Source organism: Halichoerus grypus, chromosome 7 (assembly GCF_964656455.1).
Source record: "Halichoerus grypus chromosome 7, mHalGry1.hap1.1, whole genome shotgun sequence".
NCBI lineage: Eukaryota > Metazoa > Chordata > Mammalia > Carnivora > Phocidae > Halichoerus > Halichoerus grypus.
In genome coordinates this window covers 31,808,642-31,825,075 of record NC_135718.1, presented here as the reverse complement: position 1 = coordinate 31,825,075, position 16,434 = coordinate 31,808,642, and the positions used below count along the sequence as shown (strand labels likewise).

The 16,434-nt window shown below is 38.9% G+C and overlaps 1 protein-coding gene across 4 annotated transcripts in view; it reads left to right on the top strand.

The window, feature by feature from the left end:
* ENTPD1 (ectonucleoside triphosphate diphosphohydrolase 1) overlaps positions 1-16,434 on the top strand; it is a 97,439-nt gene that overhangs the window by 44,095 nt on the left and 36,910 nt on the right. For 3 of the 4 annotated variants that reach the window (XM_036111652.2, XM_078077317.1, XM_036111653.2), the window contains exon 2: positions 4,421-4,548. The exons of the other annotated variant lie outside the window; for it this stretch is intronic. In XM_036111652.2, coding sequence (XP_035967545.1) covers positions 4,421-4,548 — 128 coding nt within the window. The remainder of the gene's footprint in view (positions 1-4,420; positions 4,549-16,434) is intronic. 4 annotated transcript variants of the gene reach the window in all.

The window sequence follows — 16,434 nt, the reverse complement described above, 5'->3', positions numbered from 1 at the left end:
TGAGCAAGTCCCTTTACCTCTTGGGGAATTATAATGTCAGCCTCTGTTACTTAGCTCCAAGCTTCTATCATGGACCGAAGACTCTGTTTTAAAAGGTACAACATTGTCTGGTGTCATCTGTGACAACATCCCGACAACCCCTCCAGCCAAATCCTCAAAGTCAGTCACTTTTCACTTCTGGATGATGGGATTGGCTCCCGCATACAGCACTATTACTGTGTGCCAGGCACTGTACTAAGCCTTAGTCATGTGGTCCAGGATGGGGCAGTGGTTAAAAGCCTGGCCTCTGGGTCCAGAATACCTGTGCTTGCTTCTACATCAGTGTAACTCTGAGCAACTTCCTTAACCTGTGACTTAGTTTCCTCATCTGTAAAATGACAATAATGAAGATGATAATAGTACCTGTAATTCTGACCTTATTTAGAAAGGTCTTTGCCAGTGTAATTAAAGATCTTGAGATGAGATCATTCTGGACTTCGGGTGGGCCCTAAATTCAATGACTAATGTCCTGATAAGAGAAAAGAGAGGGAAATGTGACATACACAGACATAGGGAGAAAGGCTGGATGCAGACAGTGATTAGAGAGATGCCCCCCAAGCCAAAGAATGCCAGCAGAAGCTGGAAGAGGCAAGAAAGGAATCATCTCCAGAGACTTTGGCCCTGCTGACACCTTGATTCTGGACTGCCAAAATTGTGAGAGAATAAATTTCTGTTGTTTTAAGTCACCAAGTTTGTGGTAGTTTGTTGTGGTAGCCCTAGGAAGCTGATGCAGATGATAATAGTACATCTACCTCCCAGGATTGTTGGGTTAAATGAGTGGTTATATTTAAAGTGCTAAGAGTACAAGGCGCCTGGGTGGCTCAGTCAGTTGAGCATCTGCCTTCGGCTTGGGTCATGATCCCAGGGTCCTGGGATCAAGTCCCGCATTGGGCTCCCTGCTCAGCAGGGAGTCTGCTTCTCCCTCTGCCTGCTGCCCCCTCTGCTTGTGCTCTCTCTCATATAAATAAATAAAATCTTTAAAAAAATGGAGTGCTAAGAGCAGAATCTGGAATACATGAAGTAAAATTTTAAGGTATTACATCTTTGGTATCATGAAGTGAGATGGCTGGGATTTCTCTGGCAGAATTTTGATCTTCACTTTAATAGGATGCTATTATGTCTAGATGTCAGGATGACTGTATAAGAATCAAAAGATCATTTTTTCTTTTTTGTTCTTTTCCTCTGACATAGCTAGTTGGCTTGAAATCAATCTGTTTTCTCAAAGCTTGGGTTTCCTTCAGTTTTGTCTCTCAGGTGAAGAGCTGAACTTTCTACCTGACTCTCACCTTAAATAGAAACATTTTCTCACTTGTCATATGAAAGGGAAAAAACGGGAGGGAAGTGGTAGTCTTAATTCTCCAGTATAGTGAGACAATTCAAAAGAAAACAAACACAACACTTTGCCATTAGATATTTTGATAAAAAGTGCTTCTCGAAATTGTTTTTGGAAATGCCATTTCACATTGTGTGATAGAAACCGAATTTCTGTTATCCACAAGGCAAATGAAGGGCTCTCAGGGAAGTAGGGGAGAGACAGTCACTGTGAATTTTCCATAACAGAATTTGACTATAGCAGTCATGGCATCTGAAAGAGCTCTGGGGACCAGAGAAGAGGGGGCAGTGACCTAAGTGGTTCCCTTTTTATAAGTACATCCCAGCTAAGTCCCCCCCGTACCCCCACATCTAGTGGTATGGCCAGTACCACCTCCTAAGAAGAGTCTGGCTTCCTGCATGTATAGGGCTTTTGAAAACTACCTGCCTTAAGCCATAGAAAACATGGTAGTATTTTAATTACTCCTCCCTGGTAATCTAGCCAGTTATATGAAAAACAAACTTAGCCATTATTATTATTATTATTATTTTGGTAATAAAGCTTTTAAAAATTGTGTATGAAAAATTCCTAAAGTTTCTCTCCCATCTAAGTTCTTTTTCTCGTCATATCTGTAATAAGAATATGATGAAAGTCTTCAATAAATTCTGATAATACGGATGTCATTGCAAAAGTTGGGCAAATGTGGAAAAGTATATTTCCAACTGTTCAGGAATAATAATGTTAGCAAATAATCTCATTAGGAAATGGAAGAGACAGAGTCATGTCAGGCTATTTCCCACCTCAGGGCTTTTGCAGCTGCTGTTCCTTCTTTCTGGAATGTTCTTACTCCTTCTCATAGCTGGTGTTTTCTCATCATCCAGGTCTCAGTCAAATGTCACCTTCTCGGAGAGGCTTTCCTGACCCTCAGTTGAATCCTTCACCCCAACTCTGCTGCATATCCCATTCCTTGGTTCTAATTTCCATTAAACTGTATAACATCCCTTAGTTTTAATTTCTTCTTAGTATGTATCATGACCTGGATTCACTAATTTATGACTTCTGTTCTGGCTTATTTATCTTCCCAGTCAGATTGTGAACTCCAAAGAGCAGGTATCTTGTTGGTCTTTGTCACTACTAAGATTAGTGTCCAAATAGATGTGGAAGGAAAATGAGGTCGCAAAATTGTCATATTTATGAAAACAACTAGATTTTTTTTTTAACAGCTTGAGAGAGTAAAGCATTCAAAATTCAATTAAAATAGAAACTGCTGCAATGTGCTGCCCTTGGATATTAGATTTGTAATTGTTCATCCAAAGTGCTGCTTGTTATGAGCTGTGTTTGTCAACAGCATCACTTTGGGAACTGAGGCAGGTAGTACCTAGGGCGATTCTTTTCCACATTCCAGAGCCCTGGCATCAAACAGGAGACTTCTGGTATACCAGTTATATCAGGATATTTTGGCTTCAAAGTATTAAAATCCAGACTCTAACTGGGTCAAAGCATAAGTCTCCTGGGAAGATTGGAGCAAGGATTATTCTTTTAGCAGTTCAAAATGGTATCAAATACTCAAGTTCTGTCCATCTCTCTGTTCTGCCATCACTGAATGTCATCTTACCCAGGCAGGGCAATGTCTGAGGAAGACGAGAATGCTGCCTTTCTTTTCCTAGACTTGCTCCAACAGACTTCCTCCAGGGTCTCATGGGCCATTTTTGGGTACATACCCATTGTTGAACTAATCATTGGTGAGGGAATGAGATTGTGCACAACAATAAGGCCTGACCCTGAGCCAGGGGCTGGTGGGGTGGGGGGGCGTGGGTGGTGGTGGAGTGTATCCTTTTCCCATGAGGTGTGTGGACTGCTTGGGGAGTGGCAGTCATCTGAACAAAATTGAGGTTCTTTTGGGCGGGGAGAAGGAGGGGAAGTGCTGTATATTTCATCTATTGTTCCTATGTTTGGAAGCAGTAGCTAATGGTGTTGCTAAAACTTTTCTCCTAAGTTTTGTACTGTTTGGTCTGATGAGTAAAGACTGGTTCAAGATTCTAGAGGTTGATGAGCAGACTGGAGACCCATACAGTTACAGTCCTTTGGATTAAGTCCAAGCTTCTGCTCAAGAGCTTGCAGAAGAGCTCCTGTTTCAGCATGCAGTGGGGGCTACTGCTGTTCAAGAAGGAGACCTAGAGGGGGAGAGTCAGTTGGGCTCCTCTTTCAGCTGCTTTAATCCCATGCCCTGTCTTTAGAGAAGTGCAATCTGTTCTGCAGAGCCCATCTCATTCCATGTGTTTCTTTATTGCTTTATCCTATCCTTCTTCCCCAAAGCCTAAGAAAAAAGTTTAGGGATAGTTTGGGAAGTTGAGAGAGGAAGAGAGTGAGTTGTCAGAATGGAGGGCGTGGGGCAGCTTTCCATTTCTTGTTTATTTCTGCTATATGCTCTGTTTGTAATGATCAAAGTAACTTGTGCCTTTTATATAATTCTCTGCTTGGAGCTTTATTATGTTCCACAACAGGATGAGACTAAGAATAGATGAGATAATGTGAATGTTGAAATGTTCAAAACTCCACAGCCTCTACACCATTACCAATTACAACATATAAGTGTGGTTGAAATGCAAGGGGTATGTCAAGCCAGAAAATGGCATGGAATGTTGGGACTTTGATGTTTGATGATATATTCTGAATACTTTTTAACATCTTAAACATTTTGTGGTAGATTTGAAAAATGAGGGCAATCCTTTTTTGTTGTTGCTTGTACCCTCATAGACCGGTATGACCTATTAAACTGCCAATTTGGGATTCTTCCCTGTTCTCATTCCTTATGTGGTCATTGACCTAATTCTGTCCATTCTCCTTACCACAGGCACTAACTCAGTCTTGGCCCTTATCACAGGACAGACAAATCCTTTTGTTCTTGAATTATTTCCCTATTACTTTGCAAGTGTTGTATGGATAAAGATGAACTTTTACCTATCTTTGATGTCTTCAGATAGCTATCACAAGACCTTATGGAAAGTGGAGGAAAATCAATGTTTGTTGATTTCTTGTTGATATTTCCTTTTCTGCTTTTGGTTTTAGAGTCTGAACTGAAGAATTTTTGTTCCAGAAATATACTGATCATCCTTGGCTTCTCCTCTATCATGGCTGTGATTGCCTTGATTGCTGTGGGGCTGACCCAGAACAAACCATTGCCAGAAAATTTTAAGGTAACTCAAATCTGAGAGGTTCTGGCTGGAGTGTGGTGGGGGAGGGGAAAGAGGTTGTGGTAAATCAGAGCAATACAGGAGGGGTGGAGGTTCTGGCAGCCCAGGAGCAAGTCAATATCCACTGAATTAGGGAGGTAAAATGGAATGATGCTCATTCTGGAAGAGGAAATGTCTTGAATCAATTAGTGGTAGGAAGATAATTGTCTTTATGCTTGTTCAGCAATAATTATTGTTAATACTTTAACAGAAACAAATACTTTATGGGGCGCCTGGGGGGCTCAGTTGTTAAGCATCTGCCTTCGGCTCAGGTCATGATCCCAGGGTCCTGGGATCGAGCCCCACATCAGGCTCCCTGCTCCGTGGGAAGCCTGCTTCTCCCTCTCCCACTCCCCCTGCTTGTGTTCCCTCTCTCGCTGTGTCTCTCTCTGTCAAATAAATAAAATCTTAAAAAAAAAAAAAGAAACAAATACTTTATTCACTACATCCAGATATGTGCTGATACCATGTGGTGATATTTTGTGCTGATATTCTATGATCTAGCACTATCTCTCCTTCTTATTCATTGTTTCACTGTGGATGTGTCACAACATTGCACTCTTTGATCTTCTTAATCATTATTACTATCACGAAAATAATAAAATTTATTAGAGAACATTGTACAAAGCACTTTGAAAGTCAAAGATTGTGGAGAAGACTTGTTCCTCATCTTCAAAATATTAAAGAAAGTGGGGCGCCTGGGTGGCTCAGTCGTTAAGCGTCTGCCTTTGGCTCATGTCATGATGCCAGGGTCCTGGGATCCAGTCCCGCATTGGGCTCCCTGCTCAGCGGGAAGCCTGCTTCCCCTGCTTCCCACTTGCCCTGCTTCCCACTCCCCCTGCTTGTGTTCCCTCTCTCGCTGTGTTTCTCTCTCTGTCAAATAAATAAATAAATAAAATCTTAAAAAAAAAACAAAAAAAAAAAACCTCCAAAATATTAAAGAAAGCAGCAAAATCCATGGAAAAAAAAAACAGAGCACATACATGTATCAAATATAGTGATTTGAAATGAATTCATGGGTGGACAGATTTCTTGGAAATTTCCACATTTGAACAGATAGTTAATATCATTAAAAATAATTAGGATCGTTAACTCTGCTGTGATTTCTGCTTCCTTTCAAATTCATCAAAGTAAAATTTCAAAGACATGAATATCTTACAGATAGCTTTTAATATCATTATTTTAATCTGTTAATTAAAAAGCATGTGGAAAATTTAGATTTATGTTGTAAGTACACCATTTTAAACTTTCATTGAAATTAAATAAATGTATAAGTAAATAAATCTAAAAGGGCCCAGAATATGCCAATATGCTAATGTTGTACATATTGGCACATATGTACACATAGACGATGCCTTATCCAGAAGTTAACTTGACCATGGAGGCTCTGAAATACATGGGCAGAAGTTTATTTTCTTGTACTCGAAGATACTAAACTGTGAGACTGGGAAGATGGATGCATATGCCAGGCTTCTAAAACTTTTGCCACCCACCCAAATCAGTTGCTATATAGCGGAGGCCTGGAGTTACATCAGCATCCCTTTGCGACATGAACTCAACTCAGTGTTGCTGTGCACAGCAACCCCTTTGTCAGCTCAGAAGGCCGATATTATCTCATTGTCAATGGTCTCTTGCCTTTTAATGTTGGGTGATGTTGGCTCTCTTGGCAAAACTTCACTCACAGTTGAAGCCTCGTGACATCTTGGTTCTGCTATTTGTTTACCAGCTGCTAAAGTCATGATTGCCTTCTTGATTTGACCTTTTTACATGTTCATTATTGCATCATTGGAGAGGGGCACTGCCTAGGAGGCAAAATCCATGACAGACTTGAGCTCTGTGTTCCCCGTGAATACTTCTGGTCATGGGTGACCTTCCTGCATTCACAGTGGTCATCATTTACTCTGTTGTGATTCTGTGTTGTGCTGGCCCCACAAAATGGAACAGGTCTTTAAATAAGAGGTATGAGTATTTGAAGAGTAGACAATGGCATATGAAATGAATCTTCATAGCAATATCACTGGTTTATTTTACACAAAGATCATTTTATATATGCAAACTAGTCATTTATTAAGGTCATACACTAATCTTAATAAGATTGCTGGCATATATTGAGGGCAAAAATATTTTAGGAACTTGTCTTTGGTGATGGCTTTAAGCTGTGTATGCTGCCCAATATAATAGTCACTAGCCATATGTAGCTATTTCAACTTAATTAAAATAAAATAAAATAAAATAAAATAAAATAACTTTGTTCCTTAATTGCACTAGCCACATTCCAAGCAGTCAATAGCCTCATGTGGCTGGTGGATACTAAACTGGACAATGAAGACACAGAACATTTCCACTGCTGAAGAAAGTTCAATTGGACATTGCTGCTTTAGAGCATACTCTTTGATAATATCTCTGAAATCATTTAAAACTAAGTTTGAGGAATAAGGTATATGATAAAACATTATAAAATCTAAAATAAGGAACAAGAAATGAGACTTTTTCTTATGTGGTTTATAAACTAATACCAGGACCATCCCAGATATCCTGGGCTACTAAAGTGCTTTGAGTAGTTTGTTGGAATAAATTGATTTTCTTTCAAAAATTATGATTTAAAGGATAACACTTATTTCGATATTTGTACATTTGTTTTAAAAACATAACATCGAACTTCCAGGGAAGATGGTGGAGTAGGAGGATCCTAAGCTCACCTCATCCCATGGAACAAGGTAACACCCACATCCATGTATATAACCCAGAAAACGATCTGAAGACTGACAGAACGGACTCTTCACAGCTAAATGAAGAGAAGAGGCCATATCAAAGAGGGTAGGAAGGGTGGAGACATATTTGGAAGCTAAATGGACCTGTCTGTAGGAGGGAGGAACAATACAGGCATGGAAAGGGGAGAGGACCAGACTGTCACACCAAGCACCCCACGCGCACAGGGATCCTACATGAAACCAGAGGGGCCTAATTTCCCAAGTTCTTATAGTCAGCAGGGATTAATGCCTGGAAATTTGAAAATTAGTGGGGTCAGTTCTGGAAGAGCCAGGAGGGTGAGAGGAAACGGAGTCCCCACCCTTAAAGAGATAGCACCCTTAAACAAACAGCCCTGTGGAGATACAGCATAGAAGCAGCAGTTTGAAAAGCATCTGGGGTGAGCAGGAGGGAGATTTGTTTACTAATCTCAGAGCATGTGCTTGGAGGGGCAGGGATCATTGGGAGACTTCTCTAAGAACAAAGGAGCTGGTGGATGCCATTTCCTTTCCCCACCCTCCAGCATAAACACATGGACACCTGTGAACCAGCACTTCTCCAACACTACCTAACTTGCTAACAGCATGCCTCGCCCTTGTGTTCTCCTGTGGACATGCTGGCTCCAGCCAGGCCTCACTCCAGGTCTTCTATCACAACAGACCTTACTAATACCACCCACCCTGCCCCCAAGTGCTTCTTGGGATCCACCCCCTCCAATCCAGCCACCCTTGGTTCTGGTGGCTACCGGTCCCCTTTCACAACAGACGTAAACAAACCTTGCTAACGCTGTGTGCCCCACCCCCCCATCCCTGCTTTCTCCTGTGTACCTGCCCCCTCCAGTATGCCCTTGGCCAAAGCCCATCCAAAGTGGTGCCACAAGCCTGGCAGTGGGCAAGCAGCCCTGACAGGCCAGCACCACTCCAAAGTGACTCCTGTCCTGGGGAGAGTGGAAGATAACCACACACACCTATCTGACTGCAACCCCAGCAGTGGGCTGGCAGCAGATGTCTGGTCTGACTGCAGGTCCTGCCCACCTGTGAAAGGCTCTCAGAAGACAACACCAAGGAAAGTGCCCTACAGTTTGGTGTTACTGCATCTCTGGCAAATTCCTGGTCTGACTCAACTCAAGCTGAAAGTGGCCCTATACTGGCCCACTAACAACACATGGACCAAACTCTGCCCACAACAGGCAAAGAGAGCCATCACAAACAACTGGACTGAAGGCAAAAGCGGCTAAGCCACAACAGCAGGACACATGCATCACACAAAGGAGATACCCCTGAAGCGCCAGGTGAACAGGGGACACTGCGTGGCAGGGCACTACGGGACCTCTTCTTCATAAGGCTATTACTGTCAAGTACATGAGACATAGCCGTCTTTCTTAACACAGAGAAACAGATGCAGAGAGTTAGACAAAATGAGGAGACAGAGGAATATATCCCAAATGAAAGGACAGGACAAAATCACAGCAAGAGAGCTAACAAATGGAGATAAGTAATATGCTTGTAGAGAATTTGAAGTAATGGTCATAAAGATACTCACTGGGCTTGAGAAAAGAGTGACCCTCTTAACAAAGAGAGAAAACAAAAAAGAGGGTCACCTGGGCGGCTCAATTGGTTGAGCAACCAGCTCTTGGTTTTGATTCACGTTGTGATCTCAGGGTTGTGGGATCAAGCCCTGTGTCAGGCTCTGTGCTCAGCTCAGAATCTGCTTAGGATTCTCTCTCTCCTTCTCCCTCTGCCCTTCCCCCTGTTCTCTCTCTCTTTCTCTCTCTCTCTTTCAATAAATAAATAAAATCTTTGGGAAAAAAAAAAGGAAAACAAAAACAAACCAATCAGAGATGAAGTACTCAATAACTCAAATTAAACCTACACTAGATGGAATAAATAGTAGACTGGAGGAAGAAGAAGAATGGATCAGTGACTGGAGGACAGAGTAATGGAAAGCAATCAAGCTGAACAGGAGCAAATAAAGAAATAATAAAAAAATAAAACCAGGGAATTCACCGATACTGTCAAGCATAAAAACATTCGCATTACAGTGATCCCAGAAGGAGAAAAGAGAGAAAGGGGGGCAGAAAATTTATTTGAAGAAATAATAGCTGAAAACTTCCTGAATCAGGGGAAGGAAACAGAAATCCAGATCCGGGAGGCACAGAGAGCCCTCAACAAAATCAACCCAAGGAGGTCCACACCAAGACATATAGTAATTAAAATGGCAAAAAGTAGTGATAAAGAGAATTTTAAAAGCAGCAAGAGAAAATAATTACTTATAAGGGAAATCCCATAAGGCTGTAGCTAATTTTTTAGCAAAAACTTTGCAGGCCAAAAGGGAGTGGCATGGTACATTCAAAGTGCTGAAAGAAAAAAACCTGCAGCCAAGAATACTCTATCCAGCAAGGCTGTCATTCAAAATAGAAGAAGAGATAGTTTCCCAGACAAACAAAAGTTAAAGGAATTCATGACCACTACCAGAAATGTTAAAGGGGACTCTTGAGTGGAAAGGAAAGACCATAAGCAGGAGTAAGAAAAATAGGAAGCACAAAGGCAGTTAAAATAAGTATATCTATAAAAATCAGTCAAGGGATTCACAAAGTAAAAGGATGTAAAGTATGACACCATATACTTAAAACATGGGGGAGAAAGGAATAAAGAATGGATTCAAACTTAAGCAACCATCAATTTAACATAGATTGCTATATGTATAAGATGTTATATATAAAGGTAATGGTAACCACAAATCAAAAACCAGTAATAGATATGTGGAAAATAAAGAGAAAGGAATCCAAGTATATCACTAAAGAAAGCCAGGAAACCATGAGAGAAAGCAGCAAGAGAAGAAAAGAAGAACTACAAAAACAACCATAAAGCAAGTAACAAAATGGCAATATGTACATATCTATCAATAATCAGTTTGAATGTAAATGAACTAAATGCTACAACCAAAAGACATAGGGTGACAGAATGGATAAAAAAGCAAGACCGATCTATATGCTGCCCACAAGAAATTCATTTCAGACCTAAAGACATATGCAGATTGAAAGTGAGGGGATGGAAATGCATTTATCATACAAATCGAAGTGAAAAGAAAGCTGGGGTAGCAATACTTATATTGTACAAAATGAACTTTAGAATAAAGACTGTAACAAGAGACAAAGAAGGATGCTATATAATCATAAAGGGAACAATCCAACAAGAAGATATAACAGTTATAAATATGCACCCAATATGGGAGCACCCAAATACATAAAGCAGCTAATAACAAACATAAAGTAATCAATAGTAACATAATAATAGTAGGGGATTTTAACACTCCACTTACATCAATGGATAGATCATCCAAACCGAAAATCAACAAGGAAACAGTGACTTTGAATGATACATTGGACCAGAATAATCTAACAGATATATTCACAATATTCCATCCTAAAACAGTAGAATACATATTCTTTTCAAGTGCACATGGAACATTCTCCAGAATAGATCACATATTGGCCACAAAACAAGTCTCAACAAATTCAAAAAGATTGAAATCATACCAGGCATCTTTTCTGACTACAACACTGTGAAACTAGAAATCAACCACAAACAAAAATCTGTTAAGAGCATGGAGATTAAATAACATGCTACTAAACAATGCACAGGTCAACCAAGAAATCAAAGAGGAAATAAAAAAATACATGTAGACAAATGCAAATGAAAACATAATGGTCCAAAATCTTTGGGATGCAGCAAAGCTGTTCTAAGAGGGAACTTCATAGCAATGCAGGCCTACCTCAAGAAGCAAGAAAAATCTTAAACAACCTAACCTTATACCTAAAGGAGCTAGAAGAAGAAGAACAAACAAAACCCAAAACCACTAGAAGGAAGGAAATAATAAAGATTAGAGCAGAAATAAATGAAGTAGAAACTAAATAGACAATAGAACAGATCAATGAAACCAGGAGCTGGTTCTTTGAAAAGATAAACCAAATTGGTAAACCTGTGGCCAGACTCATTAAAAAAAAAAAAGAGAGCTGACTCAAACAAAATTAGAAATGAAAGAGGAGAAATAACAACTAATACCACAGAAGTACAAAGGATTATAAGAGACTATTATGAAAAATTATATGCCAACAAACTGGACAACCTAGAAGACATGGGTAAATTCCGAGAGACATATAACCTCCCAAATCTGAATCAGGAAGAAATAGAAACATTGAGTAGACCTATTATCAGCAATGAAATTGAATCAGTAATAAAAAAAACTACCAACAAACAAAAATCCAGGACCTGACCGCTTCCTTGGTGAATTCTACCAAACATTTAAAGAAGAGCTAATACCTAGTCTTCTTTAACTATCCCAAAAAATAGAAGAGGAAGGAAAACTTCCAATTTCATTCTATGAGGGCAACATTACCCTGATGCCAAAACCAGATAAAGAAAAAAAGAGAACTACAGGCCAATAACTCTGATGAACATAGATGCAAAAATCCTCAACAAAATATTAGCAAACCAAATCCAACAATACATTAAAAAAATTATTCACCACGATCAAGTGGGATTTATTCCTGAGACACAAGGGTGGTTCAATATTTGCAAATCAATCAACATGATACATCACATTAACAAGAGAAAGGATAGAAATCATATGATCATCTCAATAGATGCAGAAAAAGCATTTGACAAAGTACAAAATTCATTCATGACAAAAACTCTCAACAAAGTAGGTTTAGAGGAAATACACCTCAACATAACAAAGGCCATATATTAAAAAACCCCACAGCTAACATCATAATGGTGAAAACTGAAAACTTTTCCTTTAAGATCAGAAAAAGACAAAAATGCCCACTCTTACCACTTCTATTCAACATAGTACTAGAAGTCCTGGCCACAGCAATCAGACAAGAAATAGAAATGAAAGGCATCCAAATCGGTAAGGAAGAAGGAAAATTTTCACTATTTGCAGAGGATATCATACTGTATATAGAAAACCCTAAAAGCTCCACCAAAAAAACTACCAAAACTGATAAATGAATTTAGTAAGGTCAGAGGATAAAAAATCAATATATAGAAATCCATTGCATATCTATACACTATACATCTATAATGAAATAACAGAAAAAGAATGTAAGTAAACAATCCCATGGGGTGCTGGGGTGGCTCAGTTAAGCATCTGCCTTCAGCTCAGGTCATGAACCTGAGGTCCTGGGATCGAACCCCATGTCGGGCTCCCTGCTCAACAGGGAGTCTGCTTCTCCTTCTCTCTCTCTGCTTCCCCCATCCCCACTGGTGCTCTCTCTCTCTCTTGCTTGGTCTCTCTCTTTCAAATAAAGAAATAAAATCTTAAAATTAAAAAAAAAAAGAAAGAAAACAATCCCATTTACAATTGTACCAAAAAGAATAAAATGCCTAGGAATAAACTTTCTTTCACCTTTCAAGGAGGTAAAAGACTTGTACTCTGAAAACTATAAAACACTGATGAAAGAAATTGAAGATGACATAAACAAATGAAAGATATTCCATGCTCATGGATTGGGAGATGTCCATACTACCCAAAGCAGTCTATGGATTTAATGCAATCCCTATCAAAATACCAAGAGTATTTTTCACAGAACTAGAACAAACAATCCTAAAATGTATATGGATCCAAAAAGACCTTGAGTAGCCAAAGCAGTCTTGAAAAAGAAAAACAAAACTGGAGATACCACAATCCTAGATTTCAAGATATACTACAAAGCTATAGTACTATAAACAGTGTTGTACTGGCACAAAAATAAATGCACAGATCAACAGAACACAATTATATGGTCAGTTAATCTTTGACAAAGGTGGCAAGAATGTGCAATGGGAAAAAGATAGTCTCTTCAACAAATGGTGTTGGGACAACTGGACAGCTACATGCAAAAGAATGAAATTGGACTGCTTTCTTACACCATACACAAAAATAAACTCAAAATGGGTTAAGGACGTAAATGTGAGACCTGAAACCATAAAAATCCTAGAAGAGCATAGGCGGTAATTTCTTTGTTGTCAAGTGTAGCAACATTTTTCTAGATATGTCTCCTGAGGCAAGGGAAACAAAAGCAAAAATAGTCCATTAGCTTCTGCACAGCAAAGGAAATGATCAACAAAACTAAAAGACAGCCTACTGAGTGGGAGATGATATTTTCAAATGACATAGCCAATAAAGGGTTAGTATTCAAAATATATAAAGAACTTACACAGCACAACAAAAAAAACAAATAATCCAAATAAAAAATGGACAAAAGACATGAACAGACGTTTCTCCAAAGAAGACATACAGATGGCCAGAAGACACAAGATGCTCAACATCACTCATCATCAGGGAAATGCAAATAAAAACCACAGTGAGATATTACCTCACACCTGTCAGAATGGCTAGACTAAAAAACACAAGAAACAGTTAAGTGTTGGTGAGGATGTGGAAAAAAGGGAACTGTTGTGCACTGTTGGTGGGAATGCAAATTGATGTGGCCACTGTGGAAAACAGTATGGAGCTTCCTCAAAAATTAAAAATAGAACTACCGTATGATCCAGTAATTCTATCCTGGGTATTTACCCAAAGAACACAAAAACATTAATTTGAAAAGATATATGCACCCCTGTGTTTATTGCAGCAGTATTTACAATAACCAAATTGTGGAAGCAACCCAAGCATCCACTGATAGGTGAATGGATAAAGAAGATGTGGTACATATATACAATGGAATATTATTCAGCCATAAAGAAGAATGAAATGTTGCCATTTGCAACAACATGGATAGAGCTAGAGAATATAATGCTAAGTGAAATAAGTCAGAGAAAGACAAATACCATAGGTTTTTACTCATATGTGGAATTTAAGAAACAAAACAAGCAAAAAAAGAGACAAACCTAAAAACAGATTCAACTATAGAGAACAAATTGATGGTTACCAGAGGGCAAGTGGGTGGGGGAATGGGTGAAATAAGTGCAGTATACTTACCATGATGAGAACTGAGTAATATATAGAATTGTGGAATCACTATGTTGTACACCTGAAACTAATATAACATTGTATGTAACTATACTGGAATTAAAATAAATAAAAACTTATCATCTCTTTATGACCATACCTCATTCAGCAGCTCTTCATTTGTTCACAAATTCATGTATCAACAATTATGTATTAAGTATCTGTATTAGGTACTGTATTTTAGCTACAGAATTGGGAAGCCAGTATAGATATGATTGAGCTTACTATTAAACACATTTAATAGATGATACAAATTATTAATTATAGTTGTGATGGGTGCCACCAAGTAAAAGTTTTGGGAGCTAGGGAGTCTTCCCTGAAAGAAATGACATTTACAGTAAAATTTGAAGTATGATTAGAAGTTAGCCGAGATAGAGAATGATAGAGAGTATTCCAGGCAAAAAGAAAGCAAGTCCAAGAATCTCACAGATAAAGATGGTGAGGGAGGTGGTTCAGTCAGAGTCTTGCAAGTCAGGTTGAGGATTTTAATTTTAATCCTAAGAGCAATGAGAAGACAGTAACTTGATCAGATTTGTGTTTTGAAAAGATCACTCTGGCTGCAATGAAGTAGAGGGTGGGGTGATAAGAGCAGATATAGGAGAGTAGGCTATTACAGTAGTTTGGAAGGAGGAGAAAGTTTGGAGTTAAATTTTTGAAGAAAATTTTTTTGTTTTTGAGGTATTGGATATCCAAGGAGAAATGTCAAACAAGCAGTTGGATAATCAGATCTGGACCTCATAGAAGAGGTACAGACCCACAGTGCTCCTTAGAAATATAATGCAAGTCACATTTTAATTTTTCCAGGAGCCACATTTTTAAAAAGTAGAAAGAGATTAAATTAATTTTATTTTTTTATTTTTTTAAAAGATTTTATTTATTTGTTTTGAAAGAGAGACAGAGAGAGAGGGAACACAAGCAGGGGGAGTGGGAGAGGGAGAAGCAGGCTTCCCGCAGAGCAGAGAGCCTGATGTGGGGCTCGATCCCAGGACCCTGGGATCATGACCTGAGCCAAAGGCAGACGCTTAATGACTGAGCTACAGGTGCCCCTGAAATTAATTTTAATAACATATTTAATGCAATTCATTACATCCAAAATATTATTTCAATATTTCATCAAGATAAAGAATTATTAATGAAATATTTTCCATTATTTTTTTATGCTATCCTCAAATTCCAGTGTGATTTTTTAACTTAAATCACATCTCAATTCAGACTACAGTTGGCCCTTGAACAACATGAGGGTTAGGAGAGCCACCCCCACCACATAGTCAAAAATCCACATATAACTTTTGACTCCCTCAAAACTTAATTGCCTACTATTGACCAGGAGCCTTACCAATAACATAAACCATTGATTCTCACATTTTTTGTATGTTATATGTATTATATACTGTATTCTTACAATAAAGTGAGCTACAGAAAAGAAAATGTTAAGAAAATCATAAGGAGAAAAAATACATTTATAGGACTCTACTGCATTTATCGAAAAGAATCCATGTATAAACGGGCCTGCACAATTCAAACCTGTGTTGTTCAAGGGTCAATTGCCATTAACATTTCAGGTGCTCAATAGCCACATGTGGCTAGTGGCTGCCTTATTGGAGAGTACAGGTCTAGACTAAAGATATGTCTCTGATGCCTTGATGTATTGAAGCCCTAGACATGGATGAGATTAGAGGAAGAGGGTTAAAAGCAACAAGAGGGCAAGGATCAAGTCCTGAGGAATTCTAGCATTCAAATATAGTGCTTGCAGTTTATAAATCATTTATATTTTTTCTTTCCAGGAATACTGTGAGGAATGAAAGATTATCCTCATCTTATGTAGATAAGCAAAATGAAGGCCTTTGAGGTTCTCTTGCTCAAGGCTCAATATCTCATAGATTACTACAAGAATTAAGTAGGATTAATAAATGCAAATGTGAAGTGATGAGCAGGTGTCCTGGTCCACTGTGGACACTCAGTGATTGATAGCTCATATGTTACCATCTTTGCAGCCTGTCTGCCTGGTCACAAGTTGCCATTTTATCCCCCCTTCTTCCCATCGAACTCACCCTTGTCTAACCCAGCTCGGGTCAGTCCTCCCATCCTGATGATCCAGTCCTGTCA